General features: G+C 35.3%; 2 protein-coding genes and 1 pseudogene across 2 annotated transcripts; 2 read left to right on the top strand and 1 right to left on the bottom strand.

Annotated features, from left to right (window-relative positions):
- The first annotated feature begins 7270 nt into the window (after positions 1-7270).
- On the top strand, positions 7271-9612 carry LOC123896077 (annotated as a pseudogene).
- A 7578-nt stretch (positions 9613-17190) lies between these two features.
- On the top strand, positions 17191-21280 carry LOC123895549. The gene is made up of 3 exons (XM_045945961.1): positions 17191-17278; positions 17381-17579; positions 20880-21280. The coding sequence occupies exons 2-3, from the start codon at positions 17400-17402 to the stop codon at positions 21051-21053; spliced, it is 354 nt and encodes a 117-aa protein (XP_045801917.1). The 5' UTR covers positions 17191-17278; positions 17381-17399; the 3' UTR covers positions 21054-21280.
- Positions 21281-21456: 176 nt separating this feature from the next.
- Positions 21457-22744, bottom strand: LOC123895547 (gluconokinase-like). Its single transcript, XM_045945958.1, has 4 exons — positions 22651-22744; positions 22512-22554; positions 22349-22428; positions 21457-21925 (listed from the first exon to the last, which is right to left on the bottom strand). Exons 1-4 carry the CDS (start codon positions 22664-22666, stop codon positions 21501-21503), a joined length of 564 nt encoding a protein of 187 aa, XP_045801914.1. The 5' UTR covers positions 22667-22744; the 3' UTR covers positions 21457-21500.
- Between the last annotated feature and the right edge of the window lie 1691 nt (positions 22745-24435).

The following is a 24435-nucleotide window of genomic DNA, read 5'->3' as shown; positions in this document are numbered from 1 at the left end:
ATCTGATGAAAATAACAAATTTTTTCAACTTCCTATGTTGACAAGTGTCCAAACCCCTTGACAGGTGAAAAGAAAAAAAAAAAAAAGGAAAAAAAAAAAAAGTTTTGGAGCCAATCCAAAGTTTTGAATGGCAGCCTAAACGATAGGAGAGATAAATGGAAAAGAAAGTTATCCATTGATACTTTCAAAAATGCCACTTCCTCTTTCGATAGACACCGTCGAAAATGGCATTTTTGGGGGGCAATTTGTTGGATATAAATTTGGTATTTATCAATTAAATATAATTGGTGGGTCCAATATTTATTTGGAGGTTATATTGTCAAAATAAAACTTTCAAAGTTGGTGTCGAGAGCTAACTATGTCGAAGCCAAGGAGCGTTTCGAGAGCTATGGAAAACGCGTCCAGTTTTGGTTTTACCAAGAGGTTATCGAAAGCGCGAAATCGAATCGAGAGGTGGTTGGGCCAAGCCCAAAAAAGAAACAATGAACGGCCCAAAAGGCATTGGCGCGCGCTGAAGGAATGGAAGATGAAAGTGGAGAACGTGGTCGACGTGGCAGATCGAAGAGCGTCCAGATGATCAAGAAGCAGTTACCACTTTGCAGTAGTATTTATAGTAGTTTTTCATTCAGAACAAAGGTCACAAAATTTTATACAACACTCTCTCTAAAATTCTAAGTACTCAGCGATCGAACGAACGGAATTCAGAGGAGAAATGTATGTTTTGTGAACCATCTTTATTTGTAATTGCTTTTCGTTCAATGCAATTTGCTTTCCAGTAATTTTCTTTAAGTTTAGTTCCAACTACTTGCTCGAGAAACTGCTATTTCGAGGCGATTCGAATTCGTTTCTCTTGTATTTTGAAAACTATTTAATTTCTAAGTATCTGATTCCTTGTTAAAACGAACATTCAAACAGTTTTCTTAAAACGAATAAAACACAAAATTGTCCTGAGATTTACTAGTTGGTCTCGCGAGTTTAAATACTTAAACTAGCGGTTGTTTACCAAATTTTCACGTAAACACATACATAATAAAAATTCCTGTGGGATAAAATTTACTACGTTCAATATAGTCAATTACAACCAATATCACTAACATGATTTTAAACTCTTAATATATAATTTTACTTAATTAAAGATGCTGCGGCTACTCCTTAATCAATTAAAATTATATAAATCATATTGACATTTAATTAATAATATTCAATTGCACAAAATGTAACCAATTAATCTTAATGCACATAATAATTTCATGATTAAAACTTAAATATCATGCTTAAGTTGGTTACAAAAATTAACCAAGGAATAATAACAATTAAGTGGATTAGCTGCATAGCCAAGTGGTTACAGAACTTTAACCCCGGATAAATACAACTTTAATGCAAATAAATAACAAAAGGTTACATATAGCCTAGCGGTTACATAGAAGGACCGCAATATCCAGGTTCAGGTCTCGGGTTCAAAACTGAGGTGTGAGTATTTTTCCTCATTTTTTTTATTTAATCAAAGCTTCGCAAAACTTACAAAACGCGGATTCGAAACCCGCAACATCATTGTGACAGGCAGCCGAACCAACCACTACAACCAAAGTGGAACGCTTGACAAAAAAATGCGTTACGTATTATTTATAACAATAGCACGGAATAAACTTAATTATCATCTTCTTCAACCTCCAGACGGGTCAGAACGACCCGGTTGAAAAACCCACGAAACCCGATACAGAAAAACGTGATTTCAAATATCTTTAACAACAAAATTCATGTTTTACGCACAAAATCATGAATCTAAAATAATTTCCATATGTTGTTCAAAAATAAAAAATTAAAAATTTCCATATGATTCAACGTTTTTCTGCTTATAAAACGCTCATAATCTGAAATCGAAATTAACTTAAAAAATTCAAGCAAAAACCCATATTTTGAAACTTCCGATTTCATACGATTTTAACATTAAAATTGAAACTTAAACACATAATCATAAACTGAAAAATTATTGCTTCATGGTTCATCAATTATTCTGTATCTAAAATGCTAAAATATTAAATCGAAAATTCTAAAGCTCACGCAAAAGATTCTAAAATCAGGATACGAAAATTGGCAAGGCAGAGGCAAATAAGAGGCTCTGATACCAAATGTAAGAATTTCTACAAATTCATAAATGAAATTCAACCTTAAACAGCGGAAACGAAAGTGAATTTAAATAGCTGAAATACCTCCCGCCATTGCTATTGCTTAAAGCTTGTTCCGGTTGAGGATTGATCTTGCTTGAAGTTGTTGAGGCTCTTTTAGTCTTCCAAGCTCTTACTCTCAACTATATAGATGGTGTATATTTTCTGAATAGTGAATTAAGAGAGAGCTTAGGGACCAAAGGCTACTTTATATGCTTGATTCTACCATCAAGAAATCATGAGCCATTATCACCCAAATAATGACCATTAAAAATTGAGATGCTCTAAAACCATAACTCCTAAAACCTATGGACCATACTTAATGTGGGTTTTTACTAATAATTAAAATAAAAACCGTTATGTTCTTACACTAAACACTAAAAGGTCGTTGGAGATGGAAGAAGAAATAGTTGCACAAACAAGATAATTATTGTTATGCGCAAAAAAACATATTTAATTAAATAATCGCATAAAAATTTATAAATATTTATTTTATCAAAATATAATCAGATTAATTGTTATGCGCAAACATAGATTTAAGCATAAAAATAAATAATACAAAGATATGTATGAATTCATACATAAACATAAACAAATTATACATGGTGAAACCACCAAAATTCTTCATGTAATTGCATATGGTTATCCAGAGAACCTCTATCATCAATAAGCTTCATATTGGCCTCATCAAGTGTAGAAAGTCTTGTATCCACTAGTGCAGAAAGGAGATTCCACTACTGGCCAAAGGGACTTTCCACTACTGGCCGTGGCAGTAGTGAATGCTGGCGTCGTTGTAAGTCCACACTTTCCACGTCGGGTCTTTTAATACCCGTCGTGGTATCCTAATTTCTTCTTTAATTATTATTTAAAATTATGTAGATTCCACGTCGGTTTTTCCACATACTTAATAGTCTTTAGTTCTGTGCTATATACCATGCTTACAAGTCTATCGTTAAAAATTTACTTTGAGGCATTTCATCGAACAGTTCACGTGCACAATCAAGATGAAAACTTTTAACAAGCCCATCAATCATAGCATTATAAGAAACAACTTCTCTATAAGAACATTCACAGAACACCTTATGGGCATCATTTACACGATCATTAACCGAGTAAACACGGATAACCGAGTTAAGAACAAACAAATCAGCAAGAAAACCGAATCTTAACACTGTTATGATTAAATTAGATAAAGAGAAATTTGGAGGAAGAATTGAACGTACCGAAAGTAAACTCGTTCTGGAGAAGAAGAAGTTCGTCGTTCCGATTGTGCCCTAATTTGAGAGATGATTGGGAATGACGAAGAAGATGATTGATGATTGATGACCTTGTGAAACTCGTTCTGGAGAAGATGATAAGAAAACTTCGTTCTTCAATTCGTTCTGCGCGAAACGTTGTTAAGGGAATTGGGAATGAATGAATGAACAAATGAACATACTCTGCGCTATACATTCTAAGTTAAGGGATTCCACTACGGGTGAATACCAAATCAGTAGTGAAATCCAATTAAAACAAATTTCAACGTAATTACAACATTGCCACCGTGTCTACTTTTCACTACTGATTTAAGAAAACCAGTAGTGAAATCCCTTGTCTATGAACTTTTCACTACTGGTATACAAATATCCGTAGTGGAATCCTTTGGTCAAATGTATTTCACTACTGGTATTCACATACCAGTAGTGGAATCTCTTAGCCAAAAGTCCATTTTCTACTAGTGATCAATTTTTTTTTTGTTTTCAATTTGTTGTGAGTTTTCTCTAGTTTCACCATCTTCACACTCTTATCTTCTTTATCAATTTCTTAACAATAGTTGTTTGAACATTCAACTCATTTTGCACCTTATAGTAATGGATATAATGATGTGTGCAAGTTCTTGAGCTCTGGATTTGGAGGAGTAAAAAGTCATGGCTTAAAATGAAAAAAAAAATGATAATGTTAGAACACAATTCACATCTTCCATCTCATGTATTTATATCATTCTTCACTTAACCTTAATGTGGCACACAAGATATTTCTTACACAATTTTTTACATTTTTTCATTTCTTTTCCTTTTATTGGCAGGGTCAGAGTTTGTTTTGAATAATAATTACAATTGAACCATATTATTACTGTGACTATTAATCGTGTATACACACATAAAGCTCCCTCAACTAGGTTGCTTCGTCTGCCCCCTCTACTCTAACATGTTATTATTTCTTCCCTTTTTCTCTTCACTTTCTAGCTCTAATATTTGCTTCGCAAAGAGTTGGATCATAGACCGAGCCAAAAGTCTGGTGTCATGTTGTTGAGATGGTTTCTCAGACCATCACAATCCCAAGTTCGACACCCGGCGTATTTCAATCTTGATAGACTGACCCAAAAAGGTACTCCCCAGTAAGGCAGTAATACAAAACCAGTCCAAAGAAATAAGTTTGAGAAAAGGAAAATGCCTTGAAACTCAATTTCTAGTCTAGGTATTATAATATGATCAATAAGAACCTATGAGAAAAAAGAAATTAGGTTAGATACTGAAAAATTGATGAAAGAAATGATGAATGTGAGTTAGGGTTAGTTACTTACTTATTTGTAAATGGGACACAACACAACTAAAGTTGTCATGTCTAGTCCCTTATTTCTTTTGTAGATCAAACAAGACGCTTAACAACTGAAAATTTTACCTCCTTTTCTGCTCTAATATTTGATTTGCAAAGAGTTGGATCATAGACCGACCCAAAAGAGTGCTTCCCAATAAGATAGTAATACAGGTAGAGCTGTCAAAATATGGGCTCGGGCCTTGAAAATTCTAGCCCGAATTATTTCCGGGCTTTTTAGCCCGGCCTGACAAAGACCGATTAAAATATGGGCTAGCCCGAACGGGCTGCGGGCGGCCCGCAAGCCCGAAAAAATTAAAATTAAAAATAAATATAAATAATTTGTTTTGGATGATTTGAACTTAGTTTGTAATATAAATTATAAAACACCGTCCGCTACTTAAGTAACAGATGAGTAAAAATAGGGCACCCAAGAAACTCGTAGGTAGCGGATGAGTAAAAGTAGGGCGCGTGAGAAACTCGTACGTAGAGAATGAGTAAAAATAGGGCGCGCGAGAAAGTCGTAGGTAGCGGATGAGTAAAAATATGACGCGCGAGAAACTCGTAAGTAGCGGATGCGTAAAAATAGGGCACAAGAAACTCGTAGGTAGTGGATGAGTAAAAATAGGGCGCGCGAGAAACTCGTAGATAGCGGATGAGTAAAAATACGGTGCGCGGGAAATTTTAATCCTATTTATATGGTTGAGTTTGAGCACTAGAAGTAAAAAATAAATAAAAAAATAAAAAAACCGAGCTGGCCCAAAAGCCCGACAACCCGTACCGGCCGCCGGGTTCAGGCACTAATTTTGGTAGCCCTTTTTTATCCGAACTTTTTAGCCCAGCCCGACGAAATCCAAAGCCCGACCGAACCGGCCAGAAATTGGCCGGGCCGCCCGTTTTGACCGCTCTAAATATAGGGCCAGTCCAAAGAGATCATATTTGTATCCTTAATACAATATAGTAAATTGGTGACTATTTCTTTACCCTCACATATAGGGGTGTGCATGGTTTGGAAACCACACCACACCACACCTAATTGATGGTTTTGATTCTAAACCAAAACCATTTCAATAACAAACCGGTTATTTTTTTAAACTAATTTGGATTTGGTTATTAACCGGATCGAACCAATTTATAACCAGTTTGTAATAAAATTTAAGTTATTCACATGATCCAATTTTAAATAGGTTTTTTACTTAAACTAATTTTTTTTATTAGTTGATTAAAAAAAATAGATTTATTAATTATTTTAAAAACATAATTTTTCATTAATTTTATGATTGAATTGGTCTATAATCAACCCACAAAATAATTTTTTTAAACCCAAATTATTTTTTACTTAGCCGAAAACTTGTTTTTCATATTGTTTTAAAAATATTTTTTATTATTTAAAAAAAGAGTAATTTTTAAAATTAAAAAATCTGATTTTTAAATACAAAAATAAACTAATAAATAGGAAAATAATTAAAATACTAAATTTTTGAAAAACTAAAAACATTAAAAACTGATTTTTTAATTATTTAAAAAAAAAACTGAATTTTTTAATTATTTTTAAAAACTAAAAACATTAAAAACTGATTTTTTAATTATTTTTAAAATAATTATTAAAAATCTGATTTTTAAAATAAAATAATAATAAAATAGTATGGGTGGTTGGCGGTGGCCGGCCGCCGGAGCACCACCGCCGACCGTCGTGAAAGTTGCCGGAGGTCCGCCGGAAAACCGCTATCCGCCGCCGTCCCGGTCGGAGCGCCGCCGCGCCGGCCGTCAGTGGTCCGGCGTTGACCACCGGTCCTCCACCCCCTCTTTTAATTAATTATTTTATTATATAATAAAGAATTTTAAAAAATTGAAGATTGAGCCTGAATTAGCTATTGGGCCTAAATTTTCAAATCAATTTCAAACCAAATTACAAAATGTGGTTATGGTTTATAATTGGTATTTTTTTATTGGAGTGGTGTGGTTTTTTTTTTAAATGGATTTTGCAAACTAAAATTGTATATGGATTGGTTAGTAATTTGGTTAAGGATAGCCAAATTTTTTGCACACCCCTACTCACATATTTGTTTAAAATTCATACATGCTAGCATTAATGATTGTGTTTAATGAATTTTTTTATTCATTTTGTTGAATATTTTATGAAGTGAATACAATATAATACACGCTTCTGATTCCTCAGCACACTTGAAAACTGAAAATTTCACCTTCTTTTTATGCTCTAATATTTGCTTCGTAAAGAGTTGGATCATAGACCGACGCAAAAATGGTGCTTTAAGTAAGGCGGAAGGAATACATAACCAATCCAAGTCCAAAAAGATGAGATTTGTATCCTTCATCAACTCCTATCAAACATCATGAGTTAGGATCCTCTCCATTTCCAATTCTTTCCATTTCCTCCATTATTATATAGTTTTGGGAATATAAATGCAAAAATGTGACATCAAGTGGGTCCAAATATCATTTATACACCCCAAAATATTTAAAAACTTTGGTAATGGAAGAAATGGAAAATATAAGAAAATATTTAAAAAATAAAAATTCATACCCGATGACACACAGCAACTTCTTTCTCTCCCTTAAAAAAAAAAAAGTCTTTCTCTCAATTCCGACTTCCCAGCTAGCATCATCGTTCATCTCGGTGTTTATCTCAAATTTTTCATTTGGCAGAATATCTGTTCTTTGGAAAACACATTCTCGTCAATATAATCATCACTTCACTTTGATTATATATTCACGAATGAATGAATGAATGCAGAGGCTGCACTCCCTTATTCGAACTTCACCCATTTCATTGCCTTGTCTCAAAGCAACCCATTGTCTAGCAATCAAGTCAGGTTCCATAGCAGACCTCTACATATCCAACAACCTCATAACAACATATGCAAAATGCGCAAAACCTTCCCCTCGCTCACCAACTGTTCGACGAAATGCCTCGCAGAGACACTGTATCATGGAATGCCGTTGTTTCAGGTTACGTAAACACTGGCGACCTGGATTCCACATGGCAACTTTTAAATGCCATGAGAATCTCCGGATACACATTTGACAACCACACGTTTGGGAGTATTCTCAAAGGTGTTGCTCGAGCTCGCAGACTTGAGCTCGGGCAACAACTACATTCGGTTATGATTAAGATGAAGCTCACTAAGAATGTATTTTCGGGGAGTGCACTTCTTGACATGTATGCCAAGTGTGGTAGAGTTGATGAGGCATTGGTTGTGTTTCGGTACATGCCGGAGTGCAATTACGTTTCGTGGAACACGTTGATTGCTGGTTATTCACGAGTTGGTGATCTTGAAATGGCGTTTTGGTTGCTGAGATGTCAGGAGTTGGAGGGTGTTGGGATTGACGACGGCACGGTGTCTCCACTTTTGACATTGCTCAATGGTGTTGAGTTTTATAGTCTGGTAATGCAGCTGCATTGTAAAATTATGAAACATGGGTTGGAGGCCCTTAGCATTGTCACCAATGCCATTATTACGGCATACTCAGAGTGTTGTTCTCTACAAGATGCTGAGAGAGTGTTCGATGGTGCTGCCATGTGTCGTGATCTGGTTACGTGGAATTCCATGCTTGCTGCTTACTTGCTTCACAAGAAAGAAGATCTAGTGTTTGAAATTTTCATTGACATGCAAAGTTGTGGGTTTGAGCCTGATGATTATAGTTATGCTGGTGTTATCAGCGGTTGTTCTGTCAAAGAGCATAAAAGCCGCAGAGAATCTTTACATGGGTTGGTGATAAAAAGAGGGCTTCAGGTTTCTGTACCTATTTCTAATGCTTTGATTGCCATGTATCTTGCATTTGATAATAGGTGCGTGGAAGATGCATTGAGAGTCTTCTTTTCCATGGATGTTAAAGATTGTTGTACGTGGAACTCAGTTTTGGCGGGGTACGTGCAGGTTGGTTGGAGTGAGGATGCCTTGAGGTTGTTTGTGCAGGTGAGATCTCTTTGTGTAGAAATTGACGACTATACCTTTTCAGCTGTCATAAGATGTTGTTCAGATTTAGCAACACTGCAGCTAGGCCAACAAGTTCATGTTTTGGCACTTTTGATACCAATAAATATGTCGGGAGTTCATTGATCTTCATGTATTCTAAATGTGGTGTCATAGAAGATGCTAGGAAATGTTTTGAAGCAACTCCCAATGACATTGCAATTGTTTGGAACTCGATCATCTTTGGGTATGCACAACACGGACAAGGAAAGATTGCACTTGAACTCTTTTACTTATTGAGAGAGAGAAAGGTGAAACCTGATCATATAACATTTGTTGCAGTTCTCACTGCTTGTAGTCATAATGGGCTAGTAGAAGAAGGCCGCAAAATTATACAGTCTATGGAGTCGAATTTTGATATTCCGCTAAGAATGGAGCACTATGCTTGTGCAGTTGATCTCTTTGGTCGGGCTGGGCATCTAGAGGAGGCAAAAGCTTTGGTTGAAACAATGCCTTTTGAACCTGATGCAATGGTGTTGAGGACTTTATTAGGTGCATGTAGAAGTTGTGGTAATATTGAATTAGCTAGTCATGTGGCAAAAACGTTGCTAGAGGTGGAGCCTGAGGATCATAGCACTTATGTTATGCTCTCTGACCTGTATGGGCGTTTGAAAATGTGGGATGAAAGGGCTAGTGTAACTAGGCTGATGCGAGAGAGGGGTGTGAAAAAGGTTCCTGGTTGGAGTTGGATAGAAGTGAAAAATAAAGTCTATGCATTCAATGCTGAAGATCACTCTCACCCTCAGAGAGAAGAGATATACAAACTGCTACTACAATTAAAGGAGGGGATGAAGTTGTTTGATAATTTTTTGGGTCAAACTTTATTACTTCAATGTGTGAATTTTTTAGATGGTTATGATGATCAAAATTTCTTATGATTAAAGTGTATTGTTTGTTGGGTTTGATTGGAAGATTTCAAGGATGGTGCAATAATAATTTTAATTGCAATAATAATTTAGATTGCAAAGCAAAGGTATTTAGGTCTCTATGACTATATCATGATACAATTACGACCACATTTGTCTGCATGTCTTTGTGATGTAATCACAATCGTGACTGCACCATGTCTCTTCACAATATGTCGACATTAATTTCATAAGGAAGAAATAATCTTGTGCTTCCTTTCCAAAGAGAAGATTATTCTTGTTATAAAGTTTTCTCTTTTCACTGCATATGGGATACTTGCAATTTCCATATAGGATTGAAGGAGTTCTTGCCTGAAGGTTTGAAATAAGGCATGCCATGATGTTTATAATCTCCTTTGAAATGGTGAGAAGTAGTAAGTGTGTAGTATTGATGGAGAAATGAGTTTGGATATTGGGCCTAAGCAGAAGACATGGAGAGTATACACAAGGAAACGTTGGAAGGGTGAGAAAATGGGAGTACGTGGCTAATTAAGCACGTGGAGGGAAGGGAGCATGTGAGGTCACATGAGTTAAGCGTGCTCTTTTTAGTTATATAAGAAGTCAATTGAGAAAAGAATAATTTAGCTAAGTTTTCTGTTTTGAGTCAGTAGGGTCACCAATCATTTGGTGATTTGGAGGAGTCATTGTACTCTTGGGCTGATAGGGTCACTATCAGTTTGTTATAAGTTTTTCATTCCTTATTTCCAGCTTTTGTTTGTATTCAATAACAAATCAAGTACAATTATAATATCACAAATATAATTTTCATTCATAAACATCATTCTTACATATTGATTCCCGTTCTTACATATTGATTCCCATCAATTGGTCCGACCTACCGGATCTATTCCTCGAGAGTCTGTAATTGTTGATGCCACCAAGGAGAAATTTACCAAAGATGGGTGATCGTGTTGAGGCGTTAGAGGTTCGAATGGGTACCACTCCAGGATTTAGTAATTAGGATAGACATGATAAATCATATGCACCAAGTTTGTTACATATATAACTAATTCAAAGACCTCTCGAGGATTTAGTAAAGACATCGAGCAATTGATCATTGGAATATACAAAGCTAGTAGTGGTGTTGCCTGGTTCAATCTTAATTAAAAGTTTGGAAAAAGGGGCACAATAAGTAGAACTTAATAAAAAGAAAACTTAATCACATAAGAAAAGTAAAAAGATTATCCATTATATGTTACTCAATTGTCTGCGATATGTTTCGGCATAGTTCTTGCTTGGGCTTTTCGCACCTTTTTGTATAATAACTCTAAAAATTCTTAGGTTCAAATGTTCAATAATATCAGTGTTGGGAAAATGTCATACCAAAATTCAAGTGATGGACCTGTGTCAGAACCTTTAGTTCAGCAAGGAATTCTTTTGATGATTTTGTATTGATCTCCTTAAATGCAGCTTTCTACAAAAAGAAATAGAAAAAGGAAAAAGTCAAGTGCTTCTGTGCTAGTAACAAATTGAATTTCCATTTCTTGCAAGAGATCTATTTAATACTATCATAGTCAAACTTCAAAGGAATTGAGTCCAAATATATAAGTGATAAGTGGCGTTTTAAGCTTGAAGTTTGACGATGATAATCTAAATAGTAGGAGTGGTATGCAATTAGCAGTGAACGAAAGCCTGCAATTAGCAGGATTTGTATGCAATATGCAATTAGCAGTGCATATTCTGCTTGCATGAAAGTTTCAGCAAAAGAATTGTGTTCTTTTCGCATTGAATAGAATTGTATAAAAAAAAGAATATTAGAGGATAGGAACATTTGGCGATACTTGATGGGAATCAATATGTAAGAATGATGTTTATGAATGAAAATTATATTTGTGATATTATAATTGTACTTGATTAGTTATTGAATACAAACAAAAGCTGGAAATAAGGAATGAAAAACTTATAACAAGCTGATAGTGACCCTATCAGCCCAAGAGTACAATGACTCCTCCAAATCACCAAATGATTGGTGACCCTACTGACTCAAAACAGAAAACTTAGCTAAATTATTCCTTTCTCAATTGACTTCTTATATAACTAAAAAGAGCACGCTTAACTCATGTGACCTCACATGCTCCCTTCCCTCCACGTGCTTAATTAGCCACGTACTCCCATTTTCTCACCCTTCCAACGTTTCCTTGTGTATACTCTCCATGTCTTCTGCTTAGGCCCAATATCCAAACTCATTTCTCCATCAATATCTTCCCCTATAAAACTAGTCTTGTCCTCAAGACTAACTTCTGGAAACTGTCCTTTCAAGAATGAGTTATCCTCCCATGTAACATCATCTAATGATTTATGCTTCCATTGCACTAAACTCTGTTGAGTAGCTATACCATTCTGCATGACAACACGAGATCCCAAAATCTTTTCAGGATACACATCTTCTTCTGCAATAACCTCAAGTTCTTTTGGAAGTTCACCTTGAACGTGATAGTTACCAATAGCTTTCTTTAACAATGAAGCATGAAATACTGGATGTATTTTAGAATGATTAGGGAGCCTTAACTTATATGTCACTTCACCAATTCTGTCCACTATTTCAAAAGGACCAAAGAAACGTGCAGCCAACTTTTGGTTAATTCTCTTAACAACTGACTGTTGCCTATGAGGTCTCAACTTTAGAAAGACCCATTCACCCACTTGAAATTGTAAATCTCTTCTCTTCTTGTCTGCATATGCCTTCATCTGTTGTTGAGCTTTAAGTAAATGTAACTTCAATTGCTTTAAAGCTTCATCCCTCTCAGATAATTCTAGAGCTACGGCTGCCACTTTAATTTCATTACTTAAAAATTTCAGCATAGTAGGAGGAGTTCTGCCATACACCACCTCAAAAGGAGATTTACCAATAGAGACATGATATGTTGTATTAAACCAATATTCTGCCCATGGCACCCAATAGGCCCAAGATTTAGGTTGGTCTGCAGCAAAGCATCTCAAATAACTTTCTAGACACCTATTAGTCACCTCAGATTGTCCATCAGTTTCAGGATGGTAAGCAGAGCTCATTTTGAGTTGAGTTCCTTGCAACTTGAATAACTCCCTCCAAAAATGACTTACAAATAAAGGATCCCTGTCACTAATGATAGAAGAAGGAATACTATGCAATCTTACCACCTCTTTTACAAACAGTTCTGCCACAGATTTTGCTGTATAAGGATGTTTAAGTAAAATGAAATGACTATACTTGGAAAGCCTATCAACCACCACCAATACAGCTTCATAACCCTTGGATTTTGGCAGTCCAGTGATAAAATCCATATTCAAATCTTCCCATATAGCATTTGGGATGGGCAATGGTTGTAGTAACCCACCAGGAGATGTACTTGAATATTTTTGCCTTTGACAAGTATCACAAGTTCTCACTATGAAATTCAGCAAGTAGAATAGGGATGGTAGGTGAGTTTGCAGGAATAACCAACCTGCCCTGATATAACAAAATTCCCTGCTGGACTGTAAACCCTGGTCTGCATTCAGGATTAACAATCAACTCAGAGATCATCTTTTGGATTTGAACATCTTGTGAAATCTCCTTTAATAGCTTCTGCCCTTCCAGCCATTTAGGAGATGACACTAAAACATTCGTATCCAGTTCAGCATCTGGTACTTTCTTCTGGTTTGACTTCTGCCCTTCCAGCCAATCAGAAGATTGCACCAAGACAGTCAAGTCACCATGGCACCTTGATAAAGCATCAACTGCCTTATTTTCAGGTCCTGGTTTGTAATGCACTTCAAACTGATAGCCTAGCAACTTGGATAACCAACATTGTTGATCTGGTGAAGAGATTTTTTGTTGTAAAAAGTGCTTCAAGCTCTTATGGTCAGTGTAAACCACAAATGATTTACCCAATAAATAGTGTCTCCAATTTTGGATGGCTAACACAAGAGCCATTAGTTCCTTTTCGTACACAGATTTAGCTAGATTGCTTGAAGATAAAGCTTTACTGAAATAAGCTATTGGTTGTTTGTTTTGCATTAATACAGCTCCAATACCTCTTCCTGTTGCGTCACATTCAACTTCAAAAGGAATTTCAAAATTAGGAAGAATTAAAACTGGAGAAGTAGTCATGATTTTTTTAAGCTTTTCAAAAGCATCAGTTGCTTCTGGTCCCCATATAAAATTATCTTTCTTGGTTAACTCAGTTAAAGGTTTGGCTATCTTGCCATAATCCTTAATGAATTTTCTATAATAACCAGTCAACCCTAAGAATCCTCTCACCCCCTTTACATTTTTAGGAACAGGCCAATCAGTAACACATCTCACTTTATCTGGATCAACAGCCACTCCTTCTCCAGAAATGATGTGTCCTAGATAATCCACATGTTTACAACCAAATTTACATTTCTTTTGGTTAGCTACAAAACAATTGTCCACCAATACTTTAAGTACTTGCTCTAAATGATAGTAATGTTCAGACATGTTCCTACTGTATATTAGGATATCATCAAAGAAGACAAGAACAAACTTCCTTAAATAGGGTCTGAATAAATCATTCATGGTTGATTGAAAGGTTGCAGGAGCATTCATCAACCCGAATGGCATGACTAAAAATTCATAATGCCCATTATGTGTGCGAAAAGCAGTCTTATGTATATCATCATCATGTACTCTAATTTGATGGTACCCAGATTTAAGATCAATTTTTGAAAATATAGCAGCCCCAAATAATTCATCAAGTAATTCATCAACAATGGGAATTGGATACTTATCTGGAATTGTAGCTTTATTCAATGCCCTATAATCCACACACATGCGCCAACTCTTATCTTTCTTTTTTACCAAAATAACAGGGCTTGAGAAAGCACTCAAACTCTGTCTAATAACACCAGCTTCCAGCAATTCTTTGACCTGCCTTTCAATTTCTTCTTTTTGGTGGTGAGGGTACCTATAAGGCCTCACACTAACAGCTCCATGATCTGGTTGTAATTTAATTTGGTGTGACTGAGATCTCATGGGAGGTAACCTGATGGAGTCATTAAAAACTTCAGAAAATCTAGATAACACTTCTTGCAACCCTGCATCTATTGTTTCCTTCTTTTCTGCCTCTGACATATGTGAATTTCGCCACCAATCATCATTGACATCACCCTTTCTATCTGTCAGAAAAGAATTTAAATAGCTTTGCTGCTTGTACTGCTCTTCTCCTCCATACAACACAACTTGTTTGCCATTATAGCAAAACTGCATTGTCAAAGCCTTCCAATCCATCATCACCTTCCCTAAAGTACTCAGCCAAGAAACTCCTAGAATTACATCCAACCCTCCCAAATCAAGCACTAACGCATCCACCACCACCTTCATCTCACCCAGCATCAACGCAACGCCCTCACACACACCTTTCGAAGCAACTTTGTGACTTCCATGAATTCCACTGCGCGAAGAAACGAAGGAAATCAACGATCTGGAGCGCCAGAAAGATGGAAAGGATTTCGCAGCTATCAAAATAGCGAGGTGGAGGATAGAAGGAGTAAGGGTTTATGTTTTAAATGTGGTGATAGATGGCACCCAACTTTGCACAAATGCCCTGAGAAGTCTCTTAGAGTTTTGATTTTGGGAGATGGAGAAAAACTTAATGAAGAGGGAGAAATTGTATCTTTAGAAGCTCAAGACAAGGAATAATTTGAAGAGGAGGTTGATGCTGAATGTAAAATTTTGGGAGTTCTGGGGAGTATGGGGGAGTATAAAACTATGAAGATTGGAGGAAAATTGGAAGGTATTGATGTGGTGGTTTTAATCGATAGTGGAGCTAGCCATAATTTTGTGTCAACCAAACTCACATCTGCTCTTGGATTACCTATAACATCTATGGAAGAAAGAAAAATCAAGTTGGGTGAATGCAGTAGTGTGTGGAAGCAAGTGCAGAAATGATAGCTAACAAGTACCAACAAACTACACTAATTTCATCAATATTCTTCTCTGCTTTATTCATATGCCAATGATTAGTTATATAGTACAATCTTAAGGGAGTCTAAGAACGTACATTCCAAATGATTACAAGCATTTTTTAACAAACTATTCTAACAGAATAGGTGAGTCACCAGAGAACCTTCTAGGCTCAAGTAATTACTTTCTACCCCCCTTGTTGAGAGGAGTTGTCACAAATCCTTGAAGCCATTTGGGCCTTACTGTCTTTCTTTTGGCCCTTCCCTGTGGAATGGTTTCTTCCTCATCATCAGTTTGGCCCATATCCTCAACTTCAATTTCCTCTTCCATTTGTCGAATTTTTTTTTTCTACCCCAACAATTTTCATTCTACCCCAACATATTTTTAAAAATACCCAATATACCCTTATTAAAAATTAATATATTTTAAAATTATTTTTTTTGTCGTATTATACTGTTCCGGTATAATTTTCATCCTCCCAAAAAACTGTTCCGGTGAGTATTTATCGTTACCGGTAAGTTAACTTTACCGGTACACTTTTTAATAAGTTTTCCGGTATGTTAAGTTTACCGGAACATTTTTTCAAAGTATTCCGGTTTAAAAAAAATATGGATTGTTACCGGAACACTTTTTAAAAAGAGTTCCGATTTGTATCATTTGCAGAACTTTTATATTACATACCGGAACACTTTAAAAGTGTTCTGGTATTATAGAAGTGTTCCGGTAATTATGGTAATTATAGAACTTTTATATTACAGAACTTCTGTTGTTTGATATGTGGACTTGGGTATTATGGTATTATGGTATGAGATGCTTGATGGAGTGTTTAAGTGGTTTGGTTCTTCCCACTTGATAGCTAACTTTTTAGGGAGGGGTACCCAAGTTCTTGGATGGATTTGGACTCCTTGAAACAAAGGAATATATAATGTAAGTGCAGAAAATAAGAAAGAAAACTACCAGTCATTGCCTCCTGCTTACAATCATGTACGACAGACTCATCCACACCATATTTTCCATACTTCCTTTGTTCCTCCCCTTCCTTCTACAGGAACCATAATTGGAGGCCTATGGATTTGAGTCCTGTCGTTGTTATTTTTTAAACTCCTATTTAATATCAATCAGTCATTTTCTTCTGTTTCTGAATCATATTACAAGTTATTTATATATCATTGTTGATGAGATATCAACTAACACCAGAAGCCTTTTTAAAAAGTTATTTCTCAATCACTTTACATATCGGAAGGCTTTTTAAAAAGTGTTTTGAAAATTGTTCTGGTATTATAGGCTTGGTAGCTATACACGCTGGTTGAGTGCTTTTCTTATCCAGGTGATGGACGTATTCTTATTCCGGAACACTTGTATAATACCATTACCAGAACACTTTGTTCCGGTATGTAATATAAAAATTCTGCATATGATACAAACCGGAACACTTTTTAAAAAGTGTTCCGGTAACAATCCATATTTTTTCTAAACCGGAACACTTTAAAATAAATGTTCCGGTAAAATTAACATCCCGAAAAAAAAAAAAGGTATGATCGGAACAGTGTTTTGGGGCTGTGATCAGTCTACCGGAAAAATTATAAAACAACAAAGTAAAAAATATTAAAATATACTAAAATTTGATAAAGGTATAATGAACATATTGAAAAATATGTTGGGGTAAAGAGATAATTGTTGGGGTAGAAAAAAAAAATTTCCCATTTGTCTCGTGACACCAACCCTCCAGGAGGAGAGAAATTTTAAAATTAATTTGTTAGTGTTTCATGTTTTTCTATTATTTAATTTCATGGAAATAAAGGGTATTATGTTTTTGAAATTGAGTAATTGGATTTTATGGATTTGATTTGGGATTAGGTTGGTATTTTAGCTGAAGATGTCTCTGCGGATAAAGGCTGTGGTGGATAAATTCGTTGAGGAGTTGAAAGAAGCATTGGATGCTGATATTCAGGATAGGATCATGAAGGATAGAGAGATGCAAAGTTACATCCAAGAACGTGAGCGTGAGGTTGCCGAACGTGAAGCTGCTTGGAAGGCTGATCTTTCTCGTCGCGAGGTACCCTACTTGGTTCATTCAAACTCTTAATTTAGTTTTTTTTTTTTTTTTTTGAAAACATTACTGTATATCTTTTCTTCTACATAAATGGGAAAAGAAAGATGATAATGAAATGCAGAAGCCAGAGTTTCATGATTTTCCGTCATTTATATATTATATAGTGTGTTTTGAATTTTTCATGCACACTACTCTTTGGATTTTATGGAACTATAGGAATGATGATATTTTAAAAAATGTGAGGAAAGATTGGAATGAGTTGGTGGAGGAGATAAAGGTGACCTCTTGGAGATGGAGTTTGGGTAATTATTTGAGAGTTCCTTGTATGTTATATGAATGGTGTTGGAATCCTAAAGATTATTTTGATCTGATTTTTGGACTTTCTGCGATTACTGGCATCTCATCTCACTCCATTGGTTTTGGTCTGCGCCTTAATTTCCCTGTCTGGCTACTTGTTTTTTGTTTAGTTTGTTCTTTAGTGTGTGTATCCTATCTTTGGTTAGTGGTTTTTGTTTTCCGCTCTTTGCTGTCTGGACCTAGTGTATTCCGGCCTGTGTTTTCCGCTCTTTGCTGTCTGGACCTAGTGCAGGCGTGTAACCTTGTTTTGTGCCCCCCTATGTATTTCTTGTGAATTGGTGTGTGCCTTTAATTAAATTTGCAGTTTAAAAAAAAAGTAGAATTTTTTCATAATAAAAAGGAATTGTTGGTAATGTAGTGGAATTAATTGCTTTCTTGCTATGATCTATGTGTCTACCTCGGCTAATTCTAGGTGAAGTTGAATTGGTTGTTCATCATTTATATTCATACTGAATGATTATTGGACTTTCATTTTTTTAATGTAAGGGATAATCTACATCAGGGGTGAAGTGTGAACCCGTGTTAGGTCTTGATTGTTTAGATTACTTTTCCTCTTCAATTTGGAGGATGGGGATGAAATCAAATTCTTCATCCCTGTTATCATAAACATATCTAAACAATCAAATGATATATTTATTATATTCCATTTCACCTCACTCAACATTAGATATACAAACATAGCTTAGAGGAGGAACTTAAAAGAGGAAATCCACAATCTCTGTGCATTCTTGTTGCTTGTCCCACATTTCTGCCATTTGAGCTGTCTCACAGGGACTCTCCCCTTAGCTTTGCTATTGATTATTTCTTGTTAGGATATAGGGACGGTTAGAGAACAATAAAGGAAGTTAAGTAGTTAGAGAAGGTATTTTGTATAAATATAAGAGAAATGAGAATAGACAGGGAATTCTGTATTTCGAGAGTTTGTGAAAGGACAAATTCGTTGTAGAAGGGGAATCTGAATCCCTTGGAGGAGTTTATTCAATAAAGTTGTTCTTTCTTTTCAAATCAATTTCTTTAGTTCCCAAAATTTCTGCATATAATTTTATTTTTTATGTTACCAACTACCTGAAAAAGTTGAACTCAAATTATCTTGCTTCTGTTTCTGTAAGGTAATAGAACGATTTGCAATTATTAATTTAAATTATTAATGTTTGTAAAATGTTGTATATGATCGATCTGATAATTATACCATTTTTCCTATTTTAGTTTCAAATGTAAAATTCTGACTATTCCTACTGTACAAGAATTATGGCTCAAGTCAGTAGCTAGTTCCCAAATCATCAAAAATAAAGAAAAACGGGAATGGCACTGTGTTCTGTTTTTGATACTTTTTGTAACTTCTTTTACTACTAGTAATGTTTTACACTAACCCACTTGGGTTGGTCTGGTATTGGCTTGGGAGTTGGGAGTGAGCTTCTCCTTAAGGTCTCAGGTTCGATTCTCTTTGGTGCCAATTTGGTGGGCTAATTTAACTTCTTCAAAAAAAAAAAAATAGTAATGTTTTACACTATAATCTTCTAAGCAATGATAGTTTTACAGTTTATTTTTGAGTAACAACGTATTTTGTATCTCCTCTTCAAATTTTCTAGTCTGCAAGTGACATCCTATGATCATATGGATAACTTTAGAATGGTTAAGATAGAAAGATAAAGCAATATGACAATGCTCATTTCACTTGACTTATGATGTGCTATGTAGCAATAGGCATTGATACTTCACGTTGAAGGCTTGTGTGAGTGTCCAATACTCGTATGACACATGTCGAACACTTCATTTGAGTGTCAAGTCAAAATATAAATTTTGTTTCCCTCTGACACATTGAGGGCACGACTCCAACAGCAACACCTAGCCAATACTTACACTCTAACTAGACATGAAAACGGACACGTCTGGTACCAAAAGTTTCATTTTTTTTTTTTAAAATGATGATGATCAATTAGAGGGTAAAATGTCTTACATTGATTACCGGTATCTATATTTTGGACATGATTGTGTGTGTGTTCCTGTGTGGTGTCCTATCCTTTGGATAATTACCACTGTCTATGTATCCGTCTCTGGTGTCCATGTTCGAGCCTCTATCTATGCTTCATAGATAATGTGATGTATATCCCATATTTGGTCTAGATGTTGCACAGTTTTTATTTCTGAATTGTGAGCTTACATTACTTTCCTGAGTATCTTATCTCACCTCACCGACCGTCCATGACCGAGAAATTATCGTATACTAGATGAATGGTGAATTTCTTCTTAAGGAGAATACTTAAGACCATCAAATTAATGAGGTTAACGGTACCGCTGATTTTGATATTTTGATATCGATGCAGTTTCAATGAACTGCTTCTTAAATTTAAGAGAAAGAAAAGTGACTATTTTAATACGTAAAAATGATTATATAACTATCACAGTTTGGAAAAAATAAGTCTTGTAGTGTTAGTAGCTGACAAATTTTCCCACTATTTTATATATGATAATTTATAAAGCCCTTACTGGGGGTGGTGACTTAACTTAGTGGAATAAATCTATAGATATATAAATAAACAAAATGCCCTTGAAAATTGAAGTTAGAGATAACAAGTATAACTGAAACAACTGGTTCATGATTGCATGAAACAGAATACAAGTAATTATAAAAAATGAAAGTAAAAGTTAAATAGTGTCATGGCCAGACTTTGAATCTGAATTATGCACTGAGTATTAGATCTTCAGTTGAATTTCCTTCACCCTTTGTATTTTGTTGTAGGGATCAGTATTTGTTTTAGTGCATTCAATTTATAAGATGCCACCAGTATTTGTATTTTCCAGACACAAGTCCAGAATACTTTTGATGTTTTATATTATTTAATGACTTGTGCTATATTACTAGTGAAGCAAAACTGTTGTGATATCATAAACAAATGGAAACTGACTTGGAATTATAACAATATTTTCATTTTTTCAATTTTGCAGGCAGAGATTGCTAGACAAGAAGCAAGGCTGAAGATGGAGAGAGATAATCTTGAGAAAGAGAAAAGTGTCTTAATGGGGACTGCATCAAATCAAGATAACCAAGATGGAGCTCTTGAAATTACAGTAAGTGGTGAAAAATACCGTTGTCTCAGATTTGCCAAGGCAAAAAAATAAGACTTTGTTGGGGTGACATAAAGCTAAAGTACCTTCTTCACTCCTCCCTTCCCTAAAAGAGGGCTGTTCCTGCCGAGGACTCGCATTGAAATTCCTAGCTCAATTAATGTACATCTAGGAACATGAATCAAAATTTAATTGTTTAGTTGTGGCTTATTATTCATGTCAGATTTGACTGAAGTGTAATTACTTGCTCAATTTTTTTATACGATTTTTTCCTTTGATGATGTCGGTAACTTTGTTTAGCTAAAAACTGTTCAATTTTTTTTTACCAGTTTAATCTTCTGCAAATTTTTTTGTAATCTTTTGTAGAAAAAGTATGTAGCATATCTTATTAACATCAAACTAAAAATTGTACACAAAGTTACAATACTTATTGGATGTAATAATGAAGTTAAGAATCTACAAGAAGTTTCATATCATTAGTACTGAGGTTCAACATAATCATCATGATTGAAAATAACCCTGAAAAGGGTGCATTTCTTTAATGCTATTAACAATGGATTCAGGCCTTAAAGTAGCATCAACTTTAAGTATTCCCTCAGATTCATCAATGTTAAGCAAATCTAACTGAGATTGCAGAAGAGATGCAGGCATATAATGTTCTCCTTTTGCAGCTCTCTTATTTAATCGAGCAATTAGCACTTCAGCAGGAACATCCAATAGAATGAATTTAACAGCACTTGCATAACTCTCCAATTTATAATCAGGGTCACCTGATCTAAGTATTTCTCTGTATTGCTTCTTCAAAGCAGAGCAGCCAAGAATCAAACCCTTTTTGTTAATTAAGGATTCTTTTATGGCATCTCTCAGTGATTCAAGCCATGGCATCCTGTCTTCATCTGTAAGTGGGATTCCCGCGCTCATCTTGTCTGTTGTATTGAAAGAAATGAGGTGAAAACAAATAAAAAGAGAATTCAACATCACATAACTAGGAATCAAGATTTCATGCAGTCGGAATACCCTGAGATGAATTCACACGGTCAACACATCGGTGACCAGTTGGATCAAGATTGAACGGTCCAGAATCAAATTTGCATATTTTGTGAATTGTGCAATCTAAATCCAAGGCTCACCAATATAGACTACGTGAATGCAAAGATATCCTATGAAGCACGAACACTCATTGTCGGACATGCAAGACACGCATCAGTGTTCGACGACAATTATGATTACATTGAATTATGTCAAATTATTATCGGTATTGACGTGTCTGTCTCTGTGCTTCATTGGAAAATCCGGACTACCAGAGTCCATGGAAAGAGATAAGAAAATCATGATATATATATAGGCACCTTTGTTGAATTGAGAATGAAAATCATCAGCATCAAGATACTTATATCTAATTTGTTTTTCCAGCCTCCGACCAATTGTGCTGTTCAATATATATCCAACAGATAAGTTTGGCTATGAAAAACTTAACCATTTAATTATTGATAGGTAGAAGTGGGCACTTACGTTTTTCCGGCGCCACTGACACCCATGATCACGATAACAGCACCTGTCAAAACCATTTAATTAATTAAAATTGCATATAAAAAGAATGATCCCAAAAGAAGGTTGGGTTGGGGAAGATAAATTGTAAAACCATATTTACCGTTGGTTGAAGCCATGAGGATGGGGATGCACAGATTCGATACGGTACGTATGCTTTGACTTCCGATAACAACAATTGAACAATAGATAGTGTATATTTATATGCTTGGCAAAAAATATTGGACAGTTGATAAGTTGTTTATAGCGGATAAATTATCTAATTGATTGAATTTGTGGTGTTTAGTAAAATTATCGGTTGAAATTATCTTATAAATATGAAATTACAATAAAAAGATATGTTTAATTAATTAATGATAGAGGTAAAATTGGAAGAAAAAAAAAATGATAAACTATAAGCTAAAAGTTTCTGAATAAAAAATATTACCAAACATATATTTTTTTCTTCAATATGAAGCTCAAAATTTGGCATTGTCAAATGGAGAAGATTTTTTTTGGTTTACAATGTTAGCAATGAGGATCGAACCTAGGACCTTATGCATACTACCTAAATTCCTCACCACTGAACCAAACCTAGTGGCTTGGATACAACTTATCTAAGTTACCTTTGCTGCAGAAGCTTGACCCAAGTGTGGCTACAAATGTGTAATTACAAGTTGACACCTACGGTAAAAGTTTAAATTCTAAAGTCCCCTAATTAGAACAAGGAATTCAATATTTATAAATTGATAATGTCACATAGTAGTCAAGTAATTGCCACCATAACTTGTGAATTTTGATGCTCAAACAATCCAAGTTCAAATGTCATGATACCATCCTGAGTGACACCTAATGAAGTTATTAAACAATATAATATAGCCATTCAAAACAAAGACTAACATGCCAAGTCTCCAGAACACAACCAGTTCCACTTGAGATTGAGAATATATCTAGTTAAGTACCTAACTGAGAATTGTTGGAATAGAGATGCACTAAGTAGTAACCAAAAAAATATGGACACTTACAAGCAAAACTAGCAGAAGACACATTTTGCCAAACCTGAGAATTATTCTCAGATGAAAGTTACATAAACCACCAAACGCCCCAACACATTTTGCCAAAACCGCATCAGACTACTACTAAACAACAGAATATTTATTCCATAACTGTTAAGACAGCAGCAGTAGAACCCACTTGGGTTGGTGCATTGGTATTGGCTTGAGACCTGGAGTGTGCTCCTCTTGAGGTCTGAGGTTCGATTCTCTCTGACGTCAATTTGGGTGAGCTAATTTAGCTTCTTAAAAAAAAAAAAAAAGACAGCAGCAGTAGTTGCCCTGCAAATTCAGGTTTGCTCCAATAAAAGTCAATCTTAGAAAAGGAATTCCGCCTTTGTAAACCAGCACCTCACACCTTAACTGATATGCTCAATTCAACAGCTGATCATGCATTCGAAATTTGACCTGTGCAGATATGTTGCAGCGTGTCCCTTGCTTGAAGTGCCAAACTCAGCATCTACGATTGTGTAAGAGAATTAGTAACAGTAGAAAGACGAGGTAAAAGTAAAACACAAAGCAAGTTTATTAGGCTCTTGAATCAAAGTCAATCATCAGATATGTTTTATTCTACTCAAAGGGTATCTAGTTGTGTCATCAAATCCCTGCCATATTTTGGAGGTACATTACCCCGCCACTGCAAATGCAGTTACCATCTTTTGCTTTCAAGATCCTTGCACAACTTTGTCCGTCATAAGTGAGACCAAGAGTAATTGAAAGAAATAAAGTGAAAAAATCATTTTGACCGAGGAAGGTGTCTCTACATACTACATAGGTGCTGCACAATTCTAAACCATTGACAAATCACTAAAACTAAAATTGTGCATGAAATAGCACCAAACAAAATCGTTATTGCA

This window comes from Trifolium pratense, linkage group LG7 (assembly GCF_020283565.1).
Source record: "Trifolium pratense cultivar HEN17-A07 linkage group LG7, ARS_RC_1.1, whole genome shotgun sequence".
Lineage (NCBI taxonomy): Eukaryota > Viridiplantae > Streptophyta > Magnoliopsida > Fabales > Fabaceae > Trifolium > Trifolium pratense.
The sequence above is the reverse complement of the archived record's forward strand: the minus strand, read 5'-3'. Positions and strand labels throughout refer to the sequence as shown.

Bases quoted from the DNA above. Each gene is read 5' to 3' on its own strand.
- LOC123895549 (XM_045945961.1), top strand. From the start codon at position 17,400: ATGTCTCTGCGGATAAAGGCTGTGGTGGATAAATTCGTTGAGGAGTTG. The intron at 17,580-20,879 runs GTACCCTACTTG...TCAATTTTGCAG, and splicing joins CTGATCTTTCTCGTCGCGAG to GCAGAGATTGCTAGACAAGA.
- LOC123895547 (XM_045945958.1), bottom strand. The intron at 22,429-22,511 runs GTAAGTGCCCAC...TATATTGAACAG, and splicing joins GTCAGTGGCGCCGGAAAAAC to CACAATTGGTCGGAGGCTGG. The intron at 21,926-22,348 runs GTGCCTATATAT...TCAATACAACAG, and splicing joins TCATTCTCAATTCAACAAAG to ACAAGATGAGCGCGGGAATC.